At 48.6% G+C, this 25,988-nt stretch overlaps 3 protein-coding genes across 6 annotated transcripts in view; 1 reads left to right on the forward strand and 2 right to left on the reverse strand.

Annotated features, from left to right (window-relative positions):
• Chd64 (transgelin calponin-3) overlaps window positions 1-4,757 on the reverse strand; it is a 59,236-nt gene extending 54,479 nt beyond the window's left edge. Inside the window, exon 1 of the mRNA XM_077682618.1 lies at window positions 4,548-4,757. Within this exon, the coding sequence (XP_077538744.1) occupies window positions 4,548-4,601 (54 nt within the window). The 5' untranslated portion in view covers window positions 4,602-4,757. The remainder of the gene's footprint in view (window positions 1-4,547) is intronic.
• Window positions 4,758-4,853: 96 nt separating this feature from the next.
• LOC144151526 (uncharacterized) lies at window positions 4,854-10,800 on the forward strand. Of its 3 annotated transcripts, XM_077682609.1 has the most exons (3): window positions 4,854-5,057; window positions 5,598-5,807; window positions 7,548-10,800. In XM_077682609.1, the coding sequence occupies exons 2-3, from the start codon at window positions 5,786-5,788 to the stop codon at window positions 9,830-9,832; spliced, it is 2,307 nt and encodes a 768-aa protein (XP_077538735.1). In that variant the 5' UTR covers window positions 4,854-5,057; window positions 5,598-5,785; the 3' UTR covers window positions 9,833-10,800. The 3 variants fall into 3 exon arrangements, with proteins under 3 accessions (XP_077538735.1, XP_077538736.1, XP_077538734.1); XM_077682610.1 differs by lacking the exon at window positions 5,598-5,807; XM_077682608.1 differs by lacking the exon at window positions 4,854-5,057 and having other exon boundaries at window positions 5,093-5,807.
• A 162-nt stretch (window positions 10,801-10,962) lies between these two features.
• The window catches only part of LOC144151532 (uncharacterized), a 40,263-nt gene continuing 25,237 nt past the window's right edge, over window positions 10,963-25,988 (reverse strand). Inside the window, exons 1-3 of one of the 2 annotated variants that reach the window (XR_013318890.1) lie at window positions 18,697-21,388; window positions 18,460-18,498; window positions 10,963-13,986 (exon numbers count right to left, since the gene is read on the reverse strand). Coding sequence is in view for 1 of the 2 variants with exons in the window: in XM_077682622.1 (XP_077538748.1) it covers window positions 13,904-13,986; window positions 18,460-18,498 (122 nt within the window). In the remaining variant the exon portion in view is untranslated. Of the gene's footprint in view, window positions 13,987-18,459; window positions 18,499-18,696; window positions 21,389-25,988 lie in introns of those variants that run through there. The other variant, XM_077682622.1, reaches the window with a different exon arrangement.

A 25,988-nucleotide genomic window follows, 5' to 3' on the forward strand; every position in this document is an offset into this window, starting at 1 on the left:
TAGTTGGCGCCATTTAGAGACGTGGAAGGTCAGAAAACCTGTCAGGCGCAGCTCTGCATTGCCAACGTGCAACACTTTTATACCCGAATAGTAGTGCGATGGGAGTGCATACGACGTCATTTGCGGTTTTCTAAAAAAAACTATTTGGGGGACGCGCCGAAGCCCCGCCACGGCTATGAGTCGCGCCGTAGTGGAGAGCATAGGTGGAGACCACGGGGAGGCTCGGGGGTCCTAGCCCTCTCCAGTATTTCCCCCCCCCCCCCCCTCTCAGAAGTGCCATTACCAGTTGATATTTTTTCAGAGTTGCCTCTACATTTTCACTTGAAATTTTATTGGGGCTAACGCTTGAGCAGCATGATCATACGTTGACATTGCCTTCCAGTGGCTTCCCAGTCACTGCGGCATTTCCGGCAATGAAAGTGCGGACGCTGCCGCCCGCTGGGCACAGCAAAAGTCGGAGACCACATCTATTCCATTATCCAGGACGGACGCCTCTCCGCAGACTTGCCCTGGAGACCACGATAGCCAAATGGACTACCAAACAAAGAGTTCACGAGTTCTCGTATTCATGGCCTGGACCTGCATCTTCAGCGTCCTCTTCCATTAGGCCTCCCACGGACTGATGCAACCGTTCTTTGCCGTCTCTGGCTTGGAGTCGCCTTTACAAATGCTTACTCCCATTTGATTGGAATGGCAGACAGTGAGGCGTGTGAAGTCTGTGACACACCGGAGACCATACGCCACCTTCTATGCGAATGTTCACGTTTTTCATCGGCAAGAAGGCAACTCTCCTCAACTTTACGGAAGCTCGATTTTCAGGGACCGGTCTCTGAGGACAAAATCCTGGGCCACTGGCCTTCCCCGTCATCTACGCACAAGGCCACGAAAGCGCTCCTGTGCTTCCTAACAGCCCCGCCGGTTGCGTAGTGGTCATCGCACCAGACGCGTATTCTGCTGCAAGTTAGGGGGAGTGGGGAGGAGGGGGGGAAGGCGAGCCCCCCTCCCCCAGGAAAATGAAAACTGCCCGTCTATGGTGGAGGGCTCCAGATTAATTTTTACCGTCTGCAGGGGATCTTTATTGCGCGCCGAAATCACTACCCACGGGCGCTTTTGCTTTTCACCTACATCTGAAAAGCAGCTGCCCGGAATCGAACCCGCATCCTTGGGCTCAGCAGCACAAAGCGGTAGCCACTGCTCGAGCCTTTTTTTTTTTTTTTCCGCTCTCCCAGATAAGCACGCATTGTTCGGCTGTGGGAGACCGAGCAAAGGCTTCGCCACCATATCGCCGCCACGAATGGTTGACTCAGTGGCGCTCGCAGGATTTCATTCCGCAGGGGAAGGGCGGACACAGCCAAAAAAAGGGTAGAATGAAGACAAAAAAAAAACAGAACCAAATCAATTCAAAATCTTAAAGAAATGGTGAATATATAGTGGGTGAACTTCAACTTCGCGTTTTTTTTTTTTTTTTTTCCCCAGTTTCTGGAAAAAGTCTGATCACTGGTGTTGAGTGCTCTTCCGACAAGGGGGGTCGTGAGGCGTCGTTGACGGTCGGCCGAATCAGCAGCCTCGGTTGTTCCTCTACCTCTAAACCGGTGAATGTCTGCCCGTTAAAATTAGTCCGTCGCTTTTACTGATCCTTGGCCAATCTGCCCCGCTAGTCTAGCTATATACACTATCGACTTTTCTCTCAACGCCCATACATGGCGATTTCATCGATCCCGGAGCTGAGAGATCACGACTTAAAAGGACGAGCAGTGCTTTGGTAGTAGACTGCCGCGACGCTAAAACGATTATTCGGCGGATCGTTGGCGACTAACGAACGAGGCCCGTGTACCGCCGGTACTTGCATGGCGCGTGTGGTTTCCTGTAGAACCGTGATCGAGGCACGACACGTCATTCTAGCCACCTTACTAAAGGCCCGATCGAGAACACAATGCCGCGCAGCCAGCGAGTTGCGCGACACAGCGGTCGCACCCTCGTTTTCTCCAAGTTCCCGGCACGAGCGCACAGTGAAGGAAGATCAACTCAAACGGCACACGAATGCAGCGCAGGGGACACCTTGACGGCCACCTGAAACGCAGCCGTACGGCTCTACAAAGGAAAATGACAGCGAGTCAAAAATTTTGCACTTGAAGCACTTTTCTGGTGAATCTGTTAGCTTAACTCTTTCGCTACCGCGCCTATCAAAATCGATCAATTTGATCGATACTTTTGGGAGCGCCTTTTCATAGCGTTCCAGGCGTTTCTCGAACAAGTAAAGTCGTTCAGAGTTAGATCAGAAAATGGCCTTTCAAAATCAGTTTTGTTTTAATTTTTGCAACAGAAACGTGATTTTTGACACGCTTTTGAATAACCTGGGTGTGGAAAAGGGGCGTGGTCATCGCGCGTCACGGCTACCAACGAACAATGCGTGCAACTCGTAATTACTCTGCACCAGCGCTTGTTTTTTGCTATCAGGGCGTGAATGGGGAACTAGCAAACGATTTTCAATCGTCAGGTTCGCGCTCTGACAGTAATAATCCCAGAAATCGGCTGAAAATGTCAAGCAGTGACTGGTCGCAAAGCTACTTTATGATTTTAGGCAGTTTTATTGCCTTTGCGCAAGTTGTTCTAAGTACTGTGGTAGTTCTACTTACCCCAGGACCATTCGTAAACAGTTTACAACAGTTTCGGTTTCGTTTCTGCACCGCGAGATTCATATTTAGCGCTACTACGCAGTTACCCAACTTCAAGGCTACCTGCCATGGCGCCTGAAGCGTCCGCGACTGATCCTCGAACGAAGCACGCCGCTCCTCATTTCCCCCCACCCTAACCCGATTTCTGCGATAAGAACTTTGATGCAAGTCAAAAGGTCACACCCAGTCGCCAGATATCTGTTCCGCCGAGTACAGCGCTTCAAACCGGCCTTATACTGCCAGCTGTTCGCCTTCCAGTTTCGTTTCCATGCGAGGGTATATCCGGGTGTCTAATGTTGCTGCTTAGTTGAACTGTCTATTCGGATGGAGTCTCTGATAAGTTTTTGTACTGTTTCATTTGAAAAATGTTAGGTGGCGCTGCAAAAGAGAAGGCTCGTTGTGCTGATCTTTTTCAGCGCGCACCTGCTACTCGGCCAAAGATCGCAGGGCACGATTCTAGCTCATCGTACCTCATTTTTGCGAGCAAAGCTACAATTGCGAGTAAGAAGATGATAATAAAGCTCAGCTTTATGTTTTGAGAGATAATTGACCGTGAACGACAACAAGCATCAACCACGGCGTTCCGTTTTCAACGTCATGCATGTTTTTTTCCGCATCGCGTGCTTGTCCCAAATATTGTGCTCGCTGTAAATGCAAAGTCAGCCATTGACAAGATGTTTTTACGTTATGTGGGGGCAAATTGGTGCCTCTGATAACGTCAAACCGCCAGATTTATTCTAGGGAACCACCCGAAATTGCACATTTTGAATAAGGGGTTGGGCTTCACCGCATGACACGAGCACCGTGCGTGCTAACATTTTTTTTTTTATATCTGAAAAACTGTTCCGCGCAAGTCAACATTTTTTTTAGGGTGTGTTTTTGAAATGTTTCCCTACAAAATGTATATTCTAATTTTTTTCTACTACCGGTGGTTTGATATACACAACTCCTTTTTTATCATTTTTTTCGACAACTTGACAAAAATTTTGATTTTGATATTTTTTTTTACAACTATGATATATGAAAACCTTTAAAAAACTGGTGTTATTGGAAAGGCCGTTAAATAATCTGCATTTTTTGCTCCTGCAATTAGTGCCTAACCAATTTTTTAGCAGGAAAAAAAATGTTTTCTTGGACCCCTAAAAATTGGTCAATTTTCTGCGGTAGCGAAAGAGTTAATTCCTTTGTAGCCGCCGTACGGCTACATTTTTAGGTGGGGTGTAAAATCTGCCCTTAGCAGACATCTACTCTTCCGTGGATTGGTGGTGTTCGGGGCACAACACACAGTGATAATCGCAAAGCGAAAGCCTTTTAGAAAGAGGCGGCGGTGCGCAAGTGGAATCTTTTCAAGCATCGGCACGGGAATATCGAAATTGCCAGAATAAAATGTTTCATCAGGGCAAGACGAGTTGTGCAGGGTCAGCATCGATAAGCCAGCTGATAGAGCGCGATGAGACGGGCACAGCCGCAGCAGAAACGCCGACCCGGATCTGCAGCCGGTGTCAGCATCGGCTCACGATGCCAAAAAAGAAGGAGCAACCGCGCGGCTTGTTTTGCTTGCTCGCCTGTGTCCGCCCTGGCTCGAGCGCCATCGACAAGTTCGAACAGCTGTCACAAGCGGTATCACGCGCAGCCCCTGAATTTGAGTTGTTTGTACGCCAGACACCACGGGGTCGTGTTCAACACTCCTGCGATTGCTTCCGCCCCGCCCCCTTTGCATGATCTAAAAGGTGCACAGAGAGGGAGCTCGCACGTGTTGGGCAGGCGGCCGGAAAGGAAACCGCGACGATTTAAAAGCGCGGCTTATTCGCTCCTACCGCGCTGCTATTGACTGCTTGGCGAGGCAATCGCGGCGGGCTGTACTGAGCTTACCTTGCTGTGAGCCTCGGCGGCAAATCCGGATTTGGTTGCACGGTTCTCAGCCATGTCCTTTAGGGCGCAGGTGCTATTCCGAAAGTGAGCGAACGCGGCCGGCGCTTATCCCAAAGCCTCCACTGTCGGCGCTCAGGCGGCACTAGCGAACCGCTGCAACGAGTCCGCGTTTGATCGAGGAGCCCAGGAGCCAATGCGGCGGCGGCGGGACGACCAACCCGCCGACAGGCGCGGGCGGCGCTCGTCTCGCCAGAAAGGGGAGAGGAGGAAAACGCCGCGTCCACGTGATCCTCCCCTCGTTGCGGCACCCAACGTTCTTAGACTAAGAACGTTGTCGGCACCTGCCCTTGGGCGTCGTCTGCTTTCCCGTGCGCTTGTTCTCTGCAAATTTCGCTCTGTCAGCTGCTGGGTTGGCGACTTTGAAGTGAATACCTGGGGCCATGCCTTGGTTGGTACATTTTGCTCAGCCTGCCCGCTGCACCTAAAATGCACCCCGCTGCTTAGCTGACGGTAAGTGAACGCGACCTTACTGATGGCACGCTCTCTTGTTTTAGTGGCACTGAATGCGTTCGGTCGTCTTCGTTCGCTTGTTTTCGCCCGGTTGCATTTCAGGAGGGCAAAGGTTGAACTTACATAAATTGCCGTAAGAAACGAGATAGTTCCGCGAATTACGCTCAGCAGAATATAAATGCATGCGCGTTCGACGAATCCGAAACTACTGACGTTGCAAATCCGAAACCACACATACTGGTTTCGGGTTATCGTACAGATTTGCAATAACAGCTGCAACAAAAGTCTCGCACTAAATTTTCTTAGGTATGGTAACATGTGATGCGAGTTAAAAGCAAAAAAAAAAAAATGGGTGGCTGGTGTCGCTGTCGGTTAATTAACTGTACTGATAGCCGTCAATCAGTATTCTGCGATAAGCGCGCCCGCTGTGGCAACACTGATGTTTTCATCCCGCCAATTTTCCCAATCCGTCCGTGCGATTAGTCGGCTGATATGGGCACGCATGTCGGTGCAGTTCGTTTGTGCGTGCCAATTTTTCAGCGTTGGTGAATTGCTGCTTCGAGTAATCGCGGGCGCACATTGGTCAAATGCCTTGTTGCTCGTACGGGCCATGCGGCAACTTGAAATCGAAGCATTTGGCGTCCTGGACACAACTAATCACGGAGCGGCTTGGACTTTAGTGCATTCGTGCGCATTTCTGACCCAAAGTTGGAGGACACCGTAGGCATATGTCGTTGAAGTCACGGCAAGGTAAGGGAATGGAACTTCTGTCTCCTTTAATAAGTAATGCGCTCGTGGGACAAGCTGTAAGCCGAGTGCGGGAGCGATAAGAGGTGTAGTGCGTACACTTTCACTGGGTGCTGCACGGCTCCCCGATTTGGTCTCTGGTTAATCCGACCGTGTTCTTTTTTATACATGTGCCACCCAGTCCGCATGGTCTGTCGAACCGTCGAACCGTTTTCCCCACGCCTTCTGATCGCGCAAAAGCCTCACTTGGGCGTGGAGAGGCAGTGGAAAACCGAAGAGTGATGGGGATCGAAAGTGGGGTGGGGGTGCTCAGTTAATTCAGGTCACCTACACAATTCCCTCGCCAGTGTACGTGCTAATCCCACACATCTGCATTTATTAGAGATGGGTTGTGCCCGAGTTCTTCTCATTTTTGCTTTCAACAGCATTTGGTGTATAAGCGTAATTAATCTTTCTGTCTACGTACAACGCCACGCCATTTTCTGTGCAAATACGAAATACTATTGACAAGAATGCTGACTTGGTGCGGCTGGGAAAATGCTCTGTTGTGTGATAAATGCTCAACAATTTCGTGCCGATCGCTGATAATCGCGGTGCGTATTCAGATAAGCGGGGCGTTTTTCCTAGAACCAACCGAGCAAGCAATGTTAGCAGCGTTTGGGGCCCCGAGATGGTATATGTGAGCAGCAGCACTGTTAGGTCACGAAAGAACGAGAATTTTCAGCATTACCGAAACGCTGCAAGCAAAAGAATAGGCTTGCGTGAAGCTAAATTGTGTTTAATTCTGAAGCTACAAAGTAGATTATTAATACGTTACCAAGCTCCCTTAGTAATGTGTAATTGTCTTGCCATGGTGCACACAGATCGCACAGTATTTTGGGCATTGTTGTTTGCTGATCCCATATGCTGTGTTGTCACAAGAGGAGTCACATGGTCAGCATGAACTTGCACTCTGTTGGCATTTCTTTACTTCTGACATACAGTGATGGACCAATTAAAAGCGAACATGAAAATATCAAGCAGAACGCACAAAATAAAATGTTTTTTGCAAATCTTTTAATGCCACGATTGTGGTACATTTGGAAAGCCACTTTTCTGAGCTTTTTCTCTCTGATAGACTGGCATTGGAAAGAAAGCGCGCTATCATCATGTGTTCATGTTTTCATGGTCGCATTTCATCTGCCTTGTACGTATTTATATTACGCGTTGGTGCGTCACCGCACAATTACTGTGCTGCAGTTCGGGGCTGTGCATGTGAAATGCAATTGTTATGTATACCACATTCGCACAAAAGAACATTGTTTATTGTCTCACATTTTAAATAACTACAGCAAATGTTTGTATTTTAAGCATTTTTGACACACTATTATCTAGAAATGCTCTCTAGATGCTGTATTCTAACAATAAATGTCAATTTGCACAAACTATTTATACCTTTGCAATCAGACACAGCCTATTTGCTTAAATGTTTAGACATCTTAATAGCGTCTCAAATTATTCTCAAAATAACAAATGTAACTAAGGTATTCCTGTGCCCATCTTCCCAAATTAAGGAATTAATTTGTCCTGCACCTCTTTTGTGCACATAATAGGTTTCAAATCTTGCCTTGAATTTAGAGCGTGCTTCTGTGTAACCTGTTCACCGGTGTCAAACTTGCCCCACTTTCAGTTTCGACCTCTGCAAATAAATGCTGCAATTAAAATTTCCCTCCTCTGATACAGTGTTGCCTCTCTTTTTTTCAGCGAAGGAAACCCCTTTGCACCCCTGCAACGGTTCTGGAATGGCCCTTGAGAGATGCCTGGTCGAGTACTTCGCTCTTCAGGTGAAGCACGCTGGCGACCTCCTCAGGGTGTCCCGTCACGACACGATCAAAAGGTTTGAAAAGAGCATGCCGACCATGTTGTCGGACCGCTTCAATGGCAAGTACGGTGGATCTCCTTTGCGCTTCTTCAAGACCCATGCGAGTTCCTTTGTCTTCCACGGGGAGGACCGGGTGGCACTGCAGCCAGAGTTTGAAGCCACGAGTATCCTGGCTGAGCCAGACAACCTGAAGGTCGTGCAATTTTTCCTGGACCTTCTCCAGAAGATTGGGGCCGTGAAAGAGCAGCCCTGCTTCATACACACCCTGTCCAAGTACCTGCCACTCATGAATCGAGATGCCAGGTGCTTCCTTCGTGACCGCTACGCCGACAGCTTGAACGTATTCTTTGCACTGAACGGTGCCAACTTTGGCATGACGTCGCCTGACCGAGGTTCCGTCTTTCTCAGGCATTACCTCCCGGTGTCCAACTGCGTGGCTGCACACCTGAGGAAATGTCTGCACGAGAGAAACGCCTTTGCGTGCTCGAGTGGGCTGGCTCCCGAGGAACTGCTGCTGAGGGCGACTCGCACGTGGCTCCCCGAGGTGAAGGCGTACTTCGGCGACCATCCCGGTGCAGGCAAGCTGCACGCCGTGCTGGACTCCTACCCCAACACGTTCAGGTGGCAGCGTTCTGGGAAAGTGTGGCTTCGGAAGCAGTACAAAGCGTGGAGTGCCAAGTGGGCTGGCGCTGAGGAGCTTCTAGCCACCATTTACTTCACGGAGATGTTGAAGGACATAGGCGCCACATCGTCGAACCCGATGTGTTTCAACTACCTGCTGGGCACTGTCGACGCTGCGCCGCAGGAGTGCTCGACCTACCTGAGGCACGTTTTCCCCGGCATCGATCTCATCGACCTGTTCCACCTGCATCCAGACAAGTTTGACCTGTCGACCGTCAACTGTGTCTCACTGCGGTGCAAGAGTAAGGACGTGGAGCAGAAAAAGCCGCCCGAGGTCTTGTCGGCCCACTACGCTGCCCGCCTGTTGAAGTACGCGCCGAACGTGACACCCGACCTCCTCAGGATATGCGTGGAAAACGCTCCGGTGTCGGTGAAGTCCTTTTGCACAGCGACTGTGCGACATAGGCTGCACATGGTTCTGGACTCTGCACGTGCGCTGCTCAAGACTGGTGCTGTGGATGCAGCTCTGGCGGTCGAGTCGCTGACCGCACTGTGTGGCTCCCCAGCACTTGCGGCCAAGAAGGGGCGAAAGCAGTCCACCTCTTCGACAGGGCCAAACTCTCTGGCGCTTGTGTCAAAGAACTCTCCAGAAAGGACGACCCAAAAGCCGCAGCATACCAGCAGCACAGAAAAGCTGAAAGAAGTTTCCAGAGATATTTGCGCGGAGGAAAATGCCTCGGTAAAGACAGAACCACCAGCTCCAACAATTGCGAGGATGGCAGAGCAGCAGCGCACTGCACATTCCAGGGCCAAAACGCTGACAGCATCGAAGCTGCAGTCAACCGTAGTTGCAAGCAGCTGGGCGCTACCTGACACGGCGCAGGAACAAGCCAGGACAAACAGCTTGCCGGAACTGGACAGAGCAACAATATTGGGCAAGTTGCAGAGGTCTCACTCGCTTGATTTTGCGCCCAGTAGCGACTTCCAACTGTCCAAGGCTGGAAAGCGTGGGCGGGATAATCCACCAAGTTCGGAGGAGGAAAGCAAAGGTTGCAATGGAATCCCAAGAACAACGTTCCTTGTGTTCTCCACAGAGAACGAAGTGACGAAGCCTGCCAACGCATGGCCTCCTGGGAGTGCGGCAGCCACAAAGGAAGCGTGCCCTCCTTCGCTCGAAGGAGGCAGCGATGCGTCAAAGCTGGAAGCAGCGCTGCGATCCCTCTTAAGCATTGACCATGGCCAGCCGGCAGGGCACGCGACAGGAGAGCCACGCCGGGCAGAGGAGGCCTCCCCAGGGGTCCAGTGCAGCCCCCAGGTGGCCTACAACCACGTGTACGGCCGGATGGAGTACGCACTGTCGAGATTCATCGCGGAGCTGCTCAAGGCCAGCCCCGGCCGGTCGGAGGATGCCACGAGGGTCATCGAGACTGTGAACAAGGCCTTTGGCAAGCTCCCCAGCTGCGAGATTTATCTGGCCCTCATGTCCAGCGAGGATACGCTCAAGTTCGATGGCAGGCGAATCTTCTACAGCCCAAAGGGCCCATAGTGATAGCTCGTGTCTGTGGTACCAAGACCTTTTCCACCACAAAATGGTGCAGTCACCTGCAGGTTCCTATAGTTTGTACGTGCTCGTCTTTAGAGCGCTACACAGATATTGGGACCAACTTTCTTTTTTTTTAATCTATGTTGCTATTTTATAGTGCAGTACAAATGTGAAATCTCAGTTACACAACTTTCTTTTTATGATTTTTTTTTGTCAGGCTGATTTTAAAGTATATATATATATATATATAGCCCTACCCATTTTTCATATATGGTCTTGTTTTCACCTGGGGTGCTGTTTCACCGCCAGACTTTGCAGTCCCCTGCAGTTTCCTAGTTTGTGCAATGCATAAAATCATTTTTTTTAGAGAGCTATGCAGCTACTAAGCTTCTTGCTTTTTTAAATCTACACTCTGTAAGTACAGGCCTACTTTGTATGCATTGTCATTGGCTGGCAGCCGTTTTACAATGCTATGCAAATGTCAATGCCAAGTTCTTGATATTTGTGGTCTGCATTGCGCAGTGTGTGTATTGTACCTCCTTTTGTCTGGCTGACTTAATGTTGTCCGGTCTTACCTGTTTCTTGTGTATGTACTCGTGCTTTTCGGCTGTGACACTTCTTCACCACTGAATCAAACAGTCGCCTTCTGGTGCCCACTTTGTGCGCAGAAGACGACCTGCTACGCACACATTGGGGCGGCAAAATGTGTGCTTCTTCAGCTACACGCTACGAGTGCCTTCTTGGTGTGTTGCCATTGGCTAGCAGCCGTTTTTCAGTGTCTTGCAAATGTCGAGGCTGAGTTTTTGATATCTGTAGTCTCAATTATGCAGCTTTTTTTTTTTTCTGTCTTTGTCCAGCCAACTTTCTATTACCCAGTTTTACCAATTTTTTCGCACATGTACTGGTGTTTCCTACTTGCAATAATTTCTGTACAAGTTTAGGCGAAGAATAAATAATGTTTTATTACAGCACCTTTTGTGCTATAAGCACCTGGTCTATGTATTTTAACCACTTCTTATTTGTTTGACAAGCCTGGTTCCTCCTGTCAGCTGTGGCCAAAACATTTTAAAAATCTAAATTCTTACAGGGACACTGCAGCCTGAAAACGTCTCTTGACTGAAAGACCCACGCGTTTCATTTCATGGCCCTCTTAGGTCTTGTTCGATGGCCAACAATGCTGAGAAATAAGTGATCTTTCCGTTCCTTTTTTCCGTGCCGTTAAAGAGTACATCACAAAGAACCCAGAGTAAGCTGGCGCCCTGTTTTCGACTTTATGCATCTTCCTTAATGCCTGTTCTCATTGGCTCCCACTTTCGTTGCAAAGATTGGGAGCCAACAGAGGTCTTTTTGATGCCCAGGCCAAGTAGGTCACCAAGTGCCCCTGGCAGAGCTTTCGCGAGGTGTATGTACTGCCGGTTGGGAGCAGGCGTGGAAAACACACTCGCAATTCACCATCGAAGTTGTCAGCTGCCTTGTTTCAAGCCGATTCCGCTAACAATCTGACTGTGCCATTGGCTGTTGCATATGTAGATGCGCCAGTGGTAAGTAGCTGTGGAGGGCGGTTGTGTTCACCCGCATGCACGAGTCTTGTGACTGTGCCCGTGCAATTTCAACGAAATGGAAACTTAAACGTCCCTGTCGATGTAGGTCGGGGAGAGAAATCACGGTGAACACGGGAAAATGAATTCCAATTGTAAGCGGAGTGAGGGGCTGAGAGGGGATAGTACAGGAAATTCAAACTGCTTGACACCCAACAAACGGCCGGAGAAACGCACCTGGTGCTTACACACGAGGCAGCGTCACGTCCGGAACGGAGAGAGAAAGTACTATCGGGTAAAACCATGCCGAAATCCCCATGGCACGTGCTTTGCAAGACATGTTTTGTGGGGTCTACGTCAATGTGGACGCAGTAGTGATGAGCTCGCCACTAGTGGTGTGCCGACAGGTGAGGACATCATTTCTCGGCTCAGGAGTGCAGAACCTGTGGCTGCCAGAGCTGTTTGAGCAAGCAGCCACGACGAATGGGCTTGTTAAAGAGGTCGCGGAGACAAAATACAAGTTTGTTTCATTCAAAAGATTTGGCGTTCTATAGTGCCCTCAGCGCTTGTCCGGCAGCAAGTGATGCTTTATTCGCAAGAAATTTTAAGCCAAAATTTCAATCCTCCCGGCCAAAATTTCAATCCTCCCGCTAAATTGCATGGTTTGTGATGTCGGCAATGATGTATCCACGGCAGGGCCTTAAAACTAAAGACAGTATGCTCACCAGGCCTGCTACCATTTCACACATGGCCATTTGGTTATCTTGCTCATCTCCCGCTCGTACATGGCACTGTAGTACCACTGAAGTGCCAGTGCTTCTGACTGCTTCGCTTCTTTGCCTGCCATATTCTTTGTTACGGTTGATAGTAGTCGCTTCTCTATAGTCATTATAACTTCTTCTGCATTTATATACAACCAGCGAAGTTATTGCCATGCCTTTTCTGCTAATTCAAGTGCAGCAATAGGCAACAAAACGATAAAACTTCAATGCACTCAAAAATAGTTTGCTTGCTGAAGCAGCGCACATCGTCACGCAAGAAATTTATGGCCACGCTGAACCTGGACAGTGCCCTTTTAGGAAGGAATTTTAACAGGCTGAAACTATGCAGGCACACTGCTGGGCCACATTGGAACCAAATTTATTTTGCACTAGAACCATTTTAAAGCATGTAATGTACACCCGGGCTGTCCCGACGCTATCACATAAAAAATAAAAAAAGCAAAAACTTTTTTTTTTTTTTCTAACGGAGTACTTGCACAAAATGACGCTATGCATAGAGTTCATCAAGCTGGTCAGGCGCGTGCATCTGGCGCGGGCGCGCGCTTCCAGACCGGCCGTGATGTGACGAAAACAGTGACGTCAAGAGCACCCTCCTGTCATGGCGGCCGCCTCAGTCAACGTTTTTAGATTAATCTAAAAACGTTGGCCTCAGTCTTCGCTTCACTGAAACGGAAACTACCGCGAATAAACGAAGCTCTAGGTAATTATTTACGCTTCCATCGACCATCTAATGTGCCATTCTGTGATTAATGGGTTGGTGGGCACTCATAGCAGCAAAAAAAAAAAAAAAAAAGACGTAACACGAAAACTTCGCGTCACTACTCTAAGTGCGCCAGTTGAGCCCGCAGCCAAGATGAGCCAAGCCAATTCGCAAGGTGATAAAAGTCTGCTTAATCGTAGAATTTAAAAGTTCGGCTGCATCGATTGAAAATCTCCCCTGTTCTGTTGCTCCATCGTGTCGGCGCTGGCATCAAGGCACAGGCGCGCGCGTGCGCGCGTATGAATGACCGCGCGACAACTGGCGGACTTGGCTCTCGGCAAGTGAGCTGCGTGTCATTTCTGCGAGAAAAAAAATTGAGAAAATTAGCTGCGACTACTTTCTTGCCAGCATGGCTTGCTGAATACCTCGGATCTTTCCAATTACTGTTGGCACAATGGCCGGAGGAGGGGATTTCCCGTCGTTGCAGCCATGCTCGTGAACTACTGGCGCATCAGTCGAGAGGCGCATTGCTCAAAAGAAGTATAATGGATTCAGAACAGTTTATATGAAAACTGAAATTTCATTGAAGGACCAGGATAGTTGCAGAAAATTTAACGCTAAATGAAGCTCCGTCAAGCAAAAACGTTGATGCGCGCAGTACGTCTGTAACGAGGCCCGTTGGCTTTTTTAATGGAACAGCTTCTCACATGAAAAAATGCTATCTGGTTTCAAGTGGTCCCAGCTCAAGTGGTTTATTAGCCAAATCCCACTTGGGACCAGTAGCTATTGGTCCCAGTAGGGACCAGCTGCTATTCGTCCCAGTTGAAACCACATGCTATTGGTTCGACTAGCGTACCAGCAGCAACTTATTCTAGCTGCGGCTGGTCCCAACTGGAACCAGTATTAAAGTCACCGTTCCATTGGCTAAGAACTGCACAAAGGCCGGTCGGTTCTTGTTTCTGCACACATTTATTGCACCTAGAATAGATCGGGACTTGCTGGATGCCTCTGATGACGACGTCGGAAGGAGACTGCGCCCCTTTGCGTGACTTGATCATCCTGGCTCTTGTCGCCCAGGACCTCCACGAGGATCGACAGGGTTGGCTGTACGTCTATGCCTTTCACCTGCCCAGAGTGCTTCAGCGTTGATGCAAGAGTTAAAACAATACATGATTAGCATTCGGAAGCATCAGCACATCAAAACTGTTTTTTTTAACAATTGTTTTTATTGAACCAAACTTGCATTTTGTATTCATAACCCCTTTAATGCAAATAAGAGTGGTCCATTTACAGTGGTGCCTGATTAAATTAACAGCTGCTGCTCCCTTATACAATAACGTTCATCTTAAGCGCAGAAAAAAACAGGGACACAGTAGACGAGGACAAGCGCTTGTCCTCGTCTCCTGTGTCCCTGTTTTTTCTGCGCTTACGATGAACGTTATGGAATACCAACTAGCCCGAACGCAAGCCCTTATACAAAGCGAATCAATTTTTTTTGTAAAGGTCATGAAGAGGCGAACTTCCACCCAGGTGGACGAATCGATGCTGGTATTAATTGAGCTGAAGTTTACAAGCTAATTCAGAGTATGAAATTTTTTTCTCACGGGTTTCCTGCAGCCATTCTGACATTGATAGAACACGGGACATAGCGATCCATGACACCAGCACAAAAACCAAAAATTGATCTTGCACTTTTATTACACATATTCCCAGGTGACGAAACGGCCGGTTACATAATAAACCAGATGCAATAAAATAGCCACAGCCTATAAACATGGTACTTCCCAAATGCGCTAGAACTGAACATGAACAGTAATGTTAAAGAAAGCAAAAACAGATTGCGGTGAACACACTAAGTAGCAACTAGCAACAAGTTAACTAGAAATTCTTTCGAGTCAACAGCTTGTCGCTAACCCCAAATTCTGCGTATCAACTGTTTGGGAACATGCGGTCAAGCAAATAGGTGATGAACGCGCGGTGGGTCTACACTCGCTTCTCTGTCTAACAATTTTGACGTGACGTAAGGCACAGTTGTAATCCAATATCCCGTTAGTGCTCAAGCACCGCGCAAACTGGTATTTATTCCGGTATTCTACTTAGAAACCGCAGATTTGCGATGTTCCTAACTCAACACCTCGTACAGGTGCCGTCAGAAGTAATTGGAGTACGGGAGTTGTGGCCGAACCGCATAGGAGCGCCGTGTAGCTGCACCGGCGGTAAACGAAAGGAGCAACACGCATGCGCGCCTGCCGACGGTGATAGCCCATCGATACTTCTCGAACCACGTCTTTAAAGACGTGGTTCGAGAGATGCTTTCAATGCGGCTTTCAAAGACATGCTTTCAACGCGGCTTCGAGCAAATTATTCGCAGAATGCTGGTCTCAGCGATGGCGCTGATAGCATACCCACCTAAAAATATTAGCAAAGAAAAATTGTCACCTCAGATCCGTGCGATTGCGACGCCTCTCCAGCAGCTCGTGTGCGCTGGAAGGGTGTGAGCGACGCTGCCAGATACCGCCTCTGCTATTAGCGCCATCGCCGAGCCCTTCGCATAAAAAAAAAAAAAAAAAAAAAAAAACGTACCCGCGAAGTCAAGCCCTGTCACTTGAAACGGTAGCGATTCGTTGACCCTGTCCGCCAGTAGTGGAGGCATTGGTTGACTGGCAGGCCTGGTGTTGTGCTTCTTGCAGACCATGCATTTGATTAGAACTCGCTTCACGGCCTGGCGACCTTGCAAAATCCAGAACTTGGTGCGTAGCTGCGCGAGTGTTGCTTGAACGCCGCCGTGTAAATGCTGTGAATAATTTATTCGAAGCCACGTTGAAGGAAGTGGTTTGAGAAGTATTGAAGGGCTATCGCCGTTGGCAGGCGCGCATGCGTGTTCTGCTCCTTTCGTTTACCGCCGGTGCAGCTACACGGCGCTCCTATGTGGTTCGGCCACAGCTCCCGTGCTCCAATTACTTCTGAGGGCACCTGTACACCCGCCCAATTTTTTACCAATATCACGGGAGCGCCGACCATTCGGTCGATCAGCGTCGCGTGATGGAGTGATACGGCAAACTCGGCAAGAGTAGCCGCATGCGCACTAAGCAAAGGCTGCTGCTGCCGTCGTCTGCTAGGCTGTTCCAAGAGCAGACAGCCGCCCCCCCGATTTTTTTTTTCGCTTATCACACTGACTACCATAATCAGCGTTGCCAAATGAACCTTGCGTTCGGCAACGCTGACTACTGTTTTCAGTTGGCGCCACGTGCCTGGTCTTGAAAAAAAATTTCGAGTATGGCAGGCAGTGTGATGTGAATAAAAAAAAATCGGGTGTGGTTGTCTGCTTTTGGAACAGCCTAGGGTTACCACTGGTGGCTACTTTTCGCCAAATTGGCGACTTTGAGAGGCCCGTGGTGACGTAAAATCATGAATGGCGACATGGCGAATTTCTGGCGATTTTCGGCTGAGGACTCTTCCCCTTATCCGCTTCTTTCTCCACGTGTCTCGGCGGCAGTGCAAAGCTTTGTCGTCGAGCCGGACCCAGAAAGCGGCGTTCGAAGGGCGGTTTGTCTCATTTCGCCAGTGGCGTGCGCATGTCTAGGCGGAGGCCGGAAAGCGGGACGTACGCAGCTGTCACGGCTCCCGTGAAAATCTTTCGCCGCCGCGGCTGGGGCACAGCGCAGCTAGCTACCTTTCAGCGCACTTTTGGGTACTTGTGCGTCCAAGCGCAGCCACCACTTTTTTTCTGTGCTTGCAAGATAACGATCATATGCTACGTCGGTGGAAAAGTCCCTTCGTCGGCTAAGCCATAGCCTGCTGTATAACGCTATGGCTGAAGGTAAAGGTGGTGCCTCGGCGTGGTTATTTTAATGTTTATTATTATTAATTAAGCTTTTCCTGCAACTGCTGCTACGTTACCCCACACCCCGCGGTACTAGCCTTCCCAGTCACAAAGGGAAAAAAAGTTAGGAGAGGCTTTGGCTAAAAGCAATAAAGAAACTTTAGTTAATGATGATAACTGATGATGATGATGATTAGTGGCTCTCCCTTTGATTTGAGGTGTCGGTTCTCAGCAACCGACTTCCCTGTTTTATTACGCTTACCTGCCCTACTCCCGGCTAACCTAATAGATTCGCTCCCTCCCTCCCATCTCCCCTCTTCCCTGTTTTAAACTCGTCGATCCCACCTCCATTTTTTCTCCCCTCCCTGTTCTAAATTCTCACCTGCATTATTACTCCGCCTGCATACCCATCCCTTTCCTACTTTTCCTCCACCACCACTCCAGTCGCCTCTTCGTCACCTCTATGGCCAGTCGGTTTTGGCCAGCGTCGTTTCCCTCTCACCCCGCGATGGTCATATCTCTGTGCAGCCCCTGACAATATGGTCTATAGTTTCCCGATCACTGCCGCAGCATGCACATGTTTCATTGCTGCCTGTAGCTACCCGTGTATGCCCATGTTCTGAGGCACCCCACCCGTGCCTCGAAGAGAACTGCACTGCCTCTCGTATTGCTACAGAATCCCTCCTTCTTAATTTCCCGTTTCTCTGCCCTATAAGTCTTCAGGGTTTTTTTCGCTTCCATTCTCTGTGCCCATTTTGTCGTCTCTGCTGCCTTTACCTGCTTTTTAACTGTTGTGTAAACCCCACTTTCCCCTACCGACTTTCCGTACCGCTTGGTCAGCTATTCTGGTTTTTCTTCTCCACTGCATGCGTGTCCACGCTCCTCATATACAGGTACTTAAACACCCTCGCGACCCATTTTTCATCCTCCATGTCACGAAGTCGCTCCTCAAACTTTATCTTGCTCCGCGCCTCCCTCACCTCAAAAGACGACCAGCCCATATCCCCTGTACTGCTTCAGTTGTAGTTTTGCTGTGGGCCCCTAGGGCCAGTCTGCCTACCACCCTCTGATTTACCTCCAGGCCCACTTGGGCCTCTGGTTTCATGCACAAAACCGAATTTGCAAAAGTTAATCCTGGTACCATGACCCCTTTCCAGACTCCCCTTACCATTTCGTATTTTCTGTATCCCCAGAGGGCTCTATGCTTCATTATAGCCTCGTTCCGTCTTCCTTTCGTCTTAAGGTGAGCCTCATGCGCGTGCGTGTAATCTTCGCTGTCGTTCAGCCATACTCCTAAATACTTATACTCTTTCACCAATGGTATTTCTACTTGTTGCACTGATAGTGTTTTGCGCTCTGCACCGTCGTTAAAGACCACGATTAGAGTGTACTAGATGTTTACCATGATAACTGGCTAGTCGAAGAACCAGGAATTTTGAAGCGCACGATGCGACTGGCATTGAAAAATGTCAATATAATGTAAGTGTTTTGAACAGTGCTGATTTTTAATGGATTATACAAAATTAGATGCTTTTATTTTATGGTGCTACCACAGATATCAAGTGTGGCGACATTTTTGGCGAAATATTAAGAAAAAATGGCTAGTTTGGTGACTTTTTGCTCGCCGTCTGGCGAAATTCACTCCAAACTCAGTGGCAACCCTGGCCGTATCACTCCATCACGCGGCGCTGATCGACCGAACGGTCGGCGCTCCCGTGATATTGGTAAAAAATTGGTCTAACTATTTAACCCTTCCTACGACCAGAAACAGCGGCAGAAAAACTCACTGGTAAACTCGTAAACAGGGCAGCCGCTGTGATCAAAACCTGGAATAAAAAAAAAAGGGGGGGGGGGGGGGGGGAGCGTTAAGAAATATCTTTTCCTTAATGTTTCTGCTTTTAAAAGCGAGGGGCAACTGCTTGTTGGCCTTCGCGGGCAAGGGCATGTCAATACAAAGGTAGGGCAATGCAGGGCAAAACAGGCTTGAACATACGTGAAACAGATTCGAAGGAGGACCAACATACCTTCCAACATCGTCACGTGACCCTGCACTTGCGGACGCTCGCGGCGAATCGCAGGACGCCGCTACGTTGAGGTCTCACGTCACACCGAAATTCCAGTGCCCACAAACAATCGTCACTTCATAACAAAGACCGAGCACATGGGGTGGTACAAATGAGCAAATCCTGGTTCCCTGCCGAATATAATGGATGCGTCGGATGCTGCACTTGTGTTTAGAATGGTAGTTTTCATTTGAAAGCACCGAAAAAGGTAAACAAACTAAAATTAGGCATGGAAATGTTGCAACATTATCCAAACGGGCCCAGCCAGCTGCCGATCTCCCGGCCGCCCGTGCTATAGTTAGCCACCTTACTATAGTGCCCAGAATATAGGCACTGTACCCGTGCCTTACTGGCTTGCTTTGGCTTCGGCTCCTGTCGTACTGCTTCTGGCTCTGCCTAACGTTCAGTTTCGTTTCAGCTTTTTGTTGGTGCTGAGATGATGTACAGAATAAATATCTGTGCAGTACAAATAAATACAATATAGGAGGAGCCTCCTATATTTGCTAGATCTATTTTGGTTCACCTGTACTGCCCGTACTCACCCCTCTGCTCAGGGACATTTGAACTTGGCCTCACACGTTAGTATAGTCTAGTCCACTTATAACAATATCCAATTGCCAAGGAAATCCCATCGTTGTAAACGATAATTGTTATAAACGGGTTGCGAAATAAAAAGACGGAACAGAGCTCAAAACATCTTATTCGCATGCCAGCAAGCAAGGTGGTACTACTACTAATTTGCGGAAAAGAAGCCACAGTCGGTCACCTTTGTATGCGGCGTGTGAAGCTAGCGCAAATCTTTTTTTCCAAGAGCATCTACAGGTGCTTCACCTAGCTGAGGTAAATGTCCTCGGCGGAAACAAAGTCCCCGAGGGACTGTGTCACGCATTTGGCCTTTTACGAAGACACTACCTGATAGGCTTCGCAACCACGTCATTAGAGTCGTCACTGTTGCACTTTTGGTGCACAATGTAACCGGATTCAATCATTATATTCGATATCGTGGCACTGGAGCATTGTATTAGCCGGTTTTATTTTACCATAGAAAGAATACAAAAGTTGACGGTGCCATAGCTGTTTATCGCTATATCCGATATATTGTTATAAACGGTATTGTATATCTTTTTCCCGTGATATCTTGAGCAATTGACCGGACTTTACAACTACACTGAAGATTTGCTTGTTTCTAGCATGATGCGTTTGCCGCCTAAGTTTTAATTGCAATTGCACTGAGATTTTTTAGGGTTGCTGGTGCAATCGCAAGCAATGAGATGTTTTTGTATACAGTATAGCCCACTTATAGCGAACCCGGTTTTAACGATATAGCGGCTATAACGAACAAATCTTCGTTTCCCGTTACCATTGGTATACATAGATTTTCTGTCCAGATATTCGCCCCGAGCGCGAACAGAGTCGGCCCCTGGCGGCAACGGGACGAACCGCTCCTAGTGTGGATGGCGCTCTCGTGTCGTCTGCTTTTTCACATTGCGTGCGGCGCAAGACGCGTGCTGCACACGACAAAACAACCAATATGTGTGCTCGTTTGGCAGTAAGCAATGACATAGTTACCTCTGCTTGCGCATTTCCTCTAGAAACGCAATAATCAGTGGCCGTTGAGGGTTAATGCGCTGGCTTAATTCCACGAAACATCTTCGCCGTGGTCACCGCTTGAGTGTGAACATTGCTTACACACATTGCACTTTTCCTATTGCTGAGTGCAGTCGTCTGCCGTTTCAGGAACGTTGAAGGGTGCTTATTGAAGGTGGCGTGGTGATTATTTAAAGGGTAAAAGTTTAGTACGCGAAACGGGTAAGAAGTGACAAGACCTGTGCATACGCGTGCAAATTCCACACCCTTGTAAAACTGCGCTGTGTCCTTATAGAAAGAAGAAACAAACAAAAACATTTACACTGCACACGACCCCTGAGCTATCGCCCATACATTACCGGACACGTATTTTACACCAGCAAGCGCCTGTGTGATCGTGTCCTTACCGTACCTTTTCTAAAATAAATATCATTTTCGGACAGTCGTTGTTTATACTGAGGAGGAGGAATAAACATTTATTCAACTGTATCGAGTTGCTAATTTTACGTATTATTTAAAATACGTTTCTATGGATGCGCAAGAGTATTTAGGGGGGATTTTTCGGTAAAATTAAGCAGTTGTGAGTTTGCGTCTGTCGTGTGGCATTTCGTGTGTCATTTTCATATATATCATTTTCAAATCCGACATGAATCACCTTGTCCAGAAACGTGTCTCACTCAGCATAACCAAATGCCTAATATGGTCACGTCTTAACCTCTTAAGGTGGACCTAAGTTTAAAGAAAGAGGAGAAAACGTGTAATATAATGCACGTTGTTGCCCACATGTGTGTGAGGAGTGTGTGCCTTGACTCGTTGATTTTTTTTCAAATTTTTCCCCACAATGCTTGCTTTCAATACATTTTTGAAAAAGGCGAGCCACAATTCCTGGACAATCTCGGACCAAAGGGGGCTTAATTAATTTTGAAAATACGTGTTAAAGTACTGCTGTTTCACCGCTACAGAACACAACGCCTAGTGTAGTTTCCATTGTAAGTAATACTGATAACCATAGTTTGGCTTTTCGCGTTACATGTGTTCTCTTCTCTCTGCTCGTGCAACGTTGGCAGGACCCCCTCCCCCCCCCCCCCCCCCCCCCCCCCCACCCCCCTTCCCCGAAAAAAAAAAGGGAAATGCACAGAATTTCATTTTTTAACCAATCCTCAAGAATTAAATGCCAAGACAAAGGCGATATTCAGTTTGCAAAACAAAGTAGTTACTGGGAACCCGTTGCGCTGATTCGCAACGAGAAATAAAAAGGAAATGTTTTACTACATCTGCAACAGTGCAACTTCGATCATTTATTGCCATCTTTAGGGTTCGTAAGAGACCTTATACGCAAGAATGCAAACACATCTCGCTGTTGCAGGCACCTGTTAGATTTTAAAAGGAACGCAAATGGTCAAAAGAGCAGCCGTAACAGAAAACTTGTGCTCACTGTGAGATCCCAGAAGCTTGGTTTGCACACTGTAAACCTGCTTGTCACTTTGCGAAAACCTAGCTAAACATGAGATGTTGATTGTACTGTGTGCGTTGATAATTCAATTCGCAAGTTCACTCGCGACGAAAGCCGTAAATAAGTGATCTGAAACCGTTATTCATCAAACCTTCCTTCAGAGTCGCTAAAATTTAATTTAAAAGACCCGTTGGTTACATTTATATCTCTGCGCTGATCAAAATTCAGTAATTTTATGTTGCCTTTTGAACACACAAAAAATATCGTAAGCTCTTAGAAAGAATTTCGGGGCAGTTAAGTAGTGTTACCATTTCAGGGCATCCCACAAATGCAAGAATGCGTCATGCTACCAGTGAAAGCAATTGAGATTGCCGTTGTAAACTGAGTTTCAGAGATCGAGGATTCCTGATTTGTTTCTATTTATGCTTTTATTGAAGGCTCAAAGCCATAGTCTGGAAAGATCGAGGTTGCTACGAGCCACAGCGTACAAGTTCATTGTCACAATTACGGCAATTCTGAGATTCCCGATGAGCCGTCGCTTTTTTTGGCGTAGTAATGAAAAGTGACTGCCGCTTCCATGCTATACATTGAACGTTGAGGAACCGAACTACAGCATACCACTCTTGTTTGCGCCTTTCGTGCGCACATACTGCGAGAAAAAAGCACGAAGCGCGCCCACAGTGTGCATTCTTACGGGCCGCTCAGCGGAGCATCCACACTAGCAGCGCGACGGTGTCGCCACCTACATGTCGAGCTCGCGGCGAATAGCGAAAAGCGCATATAACGAAGTGATTTCGGTTTCCCGTTGTGTTCGTTATAAGCGGGCTCGCCTGTACTTTATAATATATAGTGTAATATTTAGTCACTAAATACGCTACGCTTGGTTCCAACAACAATCAAGATTGCTTCCCAACTGGGACCAGTTGGGAGGCAACTGGTTTGCTGTTGAGACCAAGTGGTCCCAGTTGTGCTGCAGCTGGTCCCAGCTGAAGGCGACTGGTCCCAGAAAGGGGCGATTGGTCCCAGTTGGGCGGTTATTGGTCCCACTTGGGAGGGCAAGTGGTCCCACTTGAAACCAACTCGGACCAATAGAAACCACATGCTTCCGAGTTGAAACCAGTAGCAAACCACTTGGCTATTTTGAAGTGTAGAAAACAAAGTAAGCACTTGTAAAAGTGTTTCATGAAATGCTGTTACCAGTTTCAAGCCACCTCCAAGTATTTGTGTGCACGGTTAGACCCTTCTCTGTGCATGCAGACCTGATTTTTTTTTTACAGCTCAGCTGTCGGCCTCTAGTTGGTCGGAAAAGTTTGTGCCGTAAACACCCAGGCAGGACCCAGCAGTTCCTATCTAAGACGCCAAGCGCATGCGACAGGCTAATCAGGCAAAAAGCACAGAGCTCCGTATTCGTTTAAAAAAACACAAAACAAGCATCAAAACTGCATTGTAACAATGGAACCCCCCGCCCCTTTGTGTTCGTGGCTAAGGTTACGATTGCAGGGTTCGTCTGAAGGCTAGGCAGGACTAGTGTCACTAAATAGAGCAGTTCTTGCCCAAGGCGCCCAGCGCATGCGTCAGGCTCGGCAGGAGCAGGTATTTGCCGCTAGAAAAGCCGAGCACAAACGACGAGCAACGTTTCATACCCTCCCCCATCAGGATTTGTAGTGGTTTACAATAGCCTCACTGGACATCCACTTTCGCTAGACAGGATGGCGACCATTTTTTTTTTCATTTCATTTCAATATATTTCATTTGCCATTAAAGTCACTGACTGCGCTTATCAGTTCACTGCGAAACAACCCAAAACAGTTTTCACCTACGGGGCCGACCCCCGTGGGCCGCCGTGTTTGGAACTGACTGACCTTTATTGAAGCAAAGAAAAAGGGAAAGGGGAGGGGATGGGAGAATCACAAGTACTCTGATCCCGCCTTCGCTCGGCTGAGTAGGCCAGGGCGGCCTCTCATGATTCTCGTGAAGTTAGTGGTGGGTACGTTCGGGCCCTGCCCAGAGGTGTGGGCAGGCCCACCGGTAGCAACGTCTACAAATAGCCTGCAATCCATTGTCGGAAAATCTTGACCCAGCGAGATTTGTGAAGGAAATTAAGTGTTCGCATCTTTTGTAGCATCTGGGCTCAGTTGCCGCAAGTTCGCAACGTGGGATTGGATATGTAGCGGTACCCTCCATTGACACGGAAACAGAATGCTTTGACCTGCTGTGATCTGGTGCAGGCATTTTGCTTTTGCGCCAATCGTGCAGGAGGAGGCCACCACTGTTCCGCAAAGTGCCGAAAATGCATGGCCTGAGGCGTCGACCTCGTGGGCGAGAATGGTTTTGGTTTGTTTCTTAGTGAAGCATTCGTGCAGTCGGCAGCTCTGGTGTCAAATGAAATACACCGTAAAATTCCAGCCCCGTGAAAAATGAAATATAATTAGGTACGAATATTTTATTTCTGCTAAACAGCCGTTTCAGTGTTCTCTGCACTGCACCAGACAGATGTTGTTATGGGTTCATAGGTGTCAGAATTGGGCTTTGGTGGGGCTGGACAGCGAGACTATGGATACAACATTAAAAGAGATCTGTTTCAGTAACCCGAAGACAACGTCGACAGCCATCTGCTCACACTTGGCATCACACTTGGCACAATGCTGCAAATAAAAGCACTTCCCAGGTTCATATACGTGTAAATGATTGTAGTGAACGGAGCAAGCGAGGCGCTACTCCTCTGTTTTTTTTCTCTGCCTGCCAGCTCGCACCTATGGGCGTTGCCATGCCAACCTTGTCTTCAACCAGCTGTGCTGCTACTTTAACCCTTCTATGCCAGCCTCGGCAGCATGAGCACCACGATACTGGCGACGATGGGGTGCGGAAATAGCCCCTATAAACTGCACAAGACGTCTGGCAAGGTGGGCATCTACTCCCCGGCTGAAGCCATGCTATAAGCAATGCGAAGTGCTGAAAGACAGGCTAGCAAGTGCCACAGCAGTTGCGTCTTGGCAATTTGTAAGGGCACACTGATGCTGTAGTCAGAGTTGGACTTGCCTCGTGTTTTGCAGGTGTCGTCCCTCCACGACAGGACATGGCGCTGGCGGAACTGGACCTGCAGTCGGGGCTGTGGCAGATGCTTCACATCTACCAGTCACCATCCGGTTGGACAGTACGCGACCTGGCAGCCATGTGCAGTCACCTGGCCGACCAAGAGCTGGCAACCTTGTACGTCGTCCCCGAGGCCATGGACAGGTTTCGTGCCTTCGTGCAGGAAAGCCCCTTCTACTTCCGGTACGACTTTCAGCAAGACAGGGTGTTCCCGTCAAGTGACGGAGCAGCCTTGGAAGCGTGGCTGGTCAGGTACCTCGCCCTACGGCTGGAAGAGTCGGGCGGCTGCCTCAGGGTGGAGGGCAGCACCAAAAAGTGGCCCGCCCTGCCAAAATGTATGGCTGACCACTTGCTCGTTATATACAACAACTGCTTGCCACTCTTTGTTGCGACACATCCAGATGACTTCTTCATTGACGAAGACAACCACCACGTATGGATGACGCCAGCCCTGCACCAGAAGTGTCTGGTGGCATGTGTTGAGGAACAAATTCTGAATGCCTTCTTCATCGACCTCCTGCACAAGATCGGGGCGACGAAGGACAAGCCCTGCAGCATACACACGCTGTCAAGTTACGTTCGCTTTATGACGAGGGAGGAAAAAGAGTTGCTACGTCAGCGGTATCAAGGAAACCTTAATGTGTTCTTTCTGCTGAACCCTGCCAACTTCGCCATGACGAAACCCAGAAAGGGCTGCGTGTTCCTCAAGAATCCGGGCATATGCTACGGAACAGCCGTGTTTCTAAGGCAGCAACTGCAAATGCAAAGTAAAGCTGGCGATGAGCAACCTGCAAAGGCAGCCCTCGCTGAGCTTGCTGCAACAGTCAGGTACTCGTCGTCGCCAGTAGTGCAGGGTGTTTTCAGCAATGAAGCACGCGTGCAGCAGGTGAGAGACATCGCCAGGCTGCACCCCACCATGTTCCACCTTGACGAGGCCGATGCTACGTTGTGGCTTCGGAAAGCGTATCCAGCGTGGAAAGGGGACGAGTGGAGCACCGACAGCGAGCTCATGGCTGTGGCCTATTACATCGACCTCCTCAGGGACATTGGTGCCACGTCGCATGCAAGTGCCATCAGCTTCACCTACATCTCTCGCACGGTGGGGGCCGCACCGGCAACC

This window comes from Haemaphysalis longicornis, unplaced genomic scaffold (assembly GCF_048455015.1).
Source record: "Haemaphysalis longicornis isolate Haplotype H1 unplaced genomic scaffold, Haemaphysalis longicornis Haplotype H1 scaffold_9, whole genome shotgun sequence".
Taxonomy (NCBI): Eukaryota; Metazoa; Arthropoda; class Arachnida; order Ixodida; family Ixodidae; genus Haemaphysalis; species Haemaphysalis longicornis.

Excerpts from the sequence above, each read along its gene's own strand:
- LOC144151526 (XM_077682609.1), top strand. The coding sequence starts at position 5,786 with ATGTCGTTGAAGTCACGGCAAG. Across the intron at positions 5,808-7,547 it reads GTCGTTGAAGTCACGGCAAG|CGAAGGAAACCCCTTTGCAC; the intron begins GTAAGGGAATGG and ends TCTTTTTTTCAG.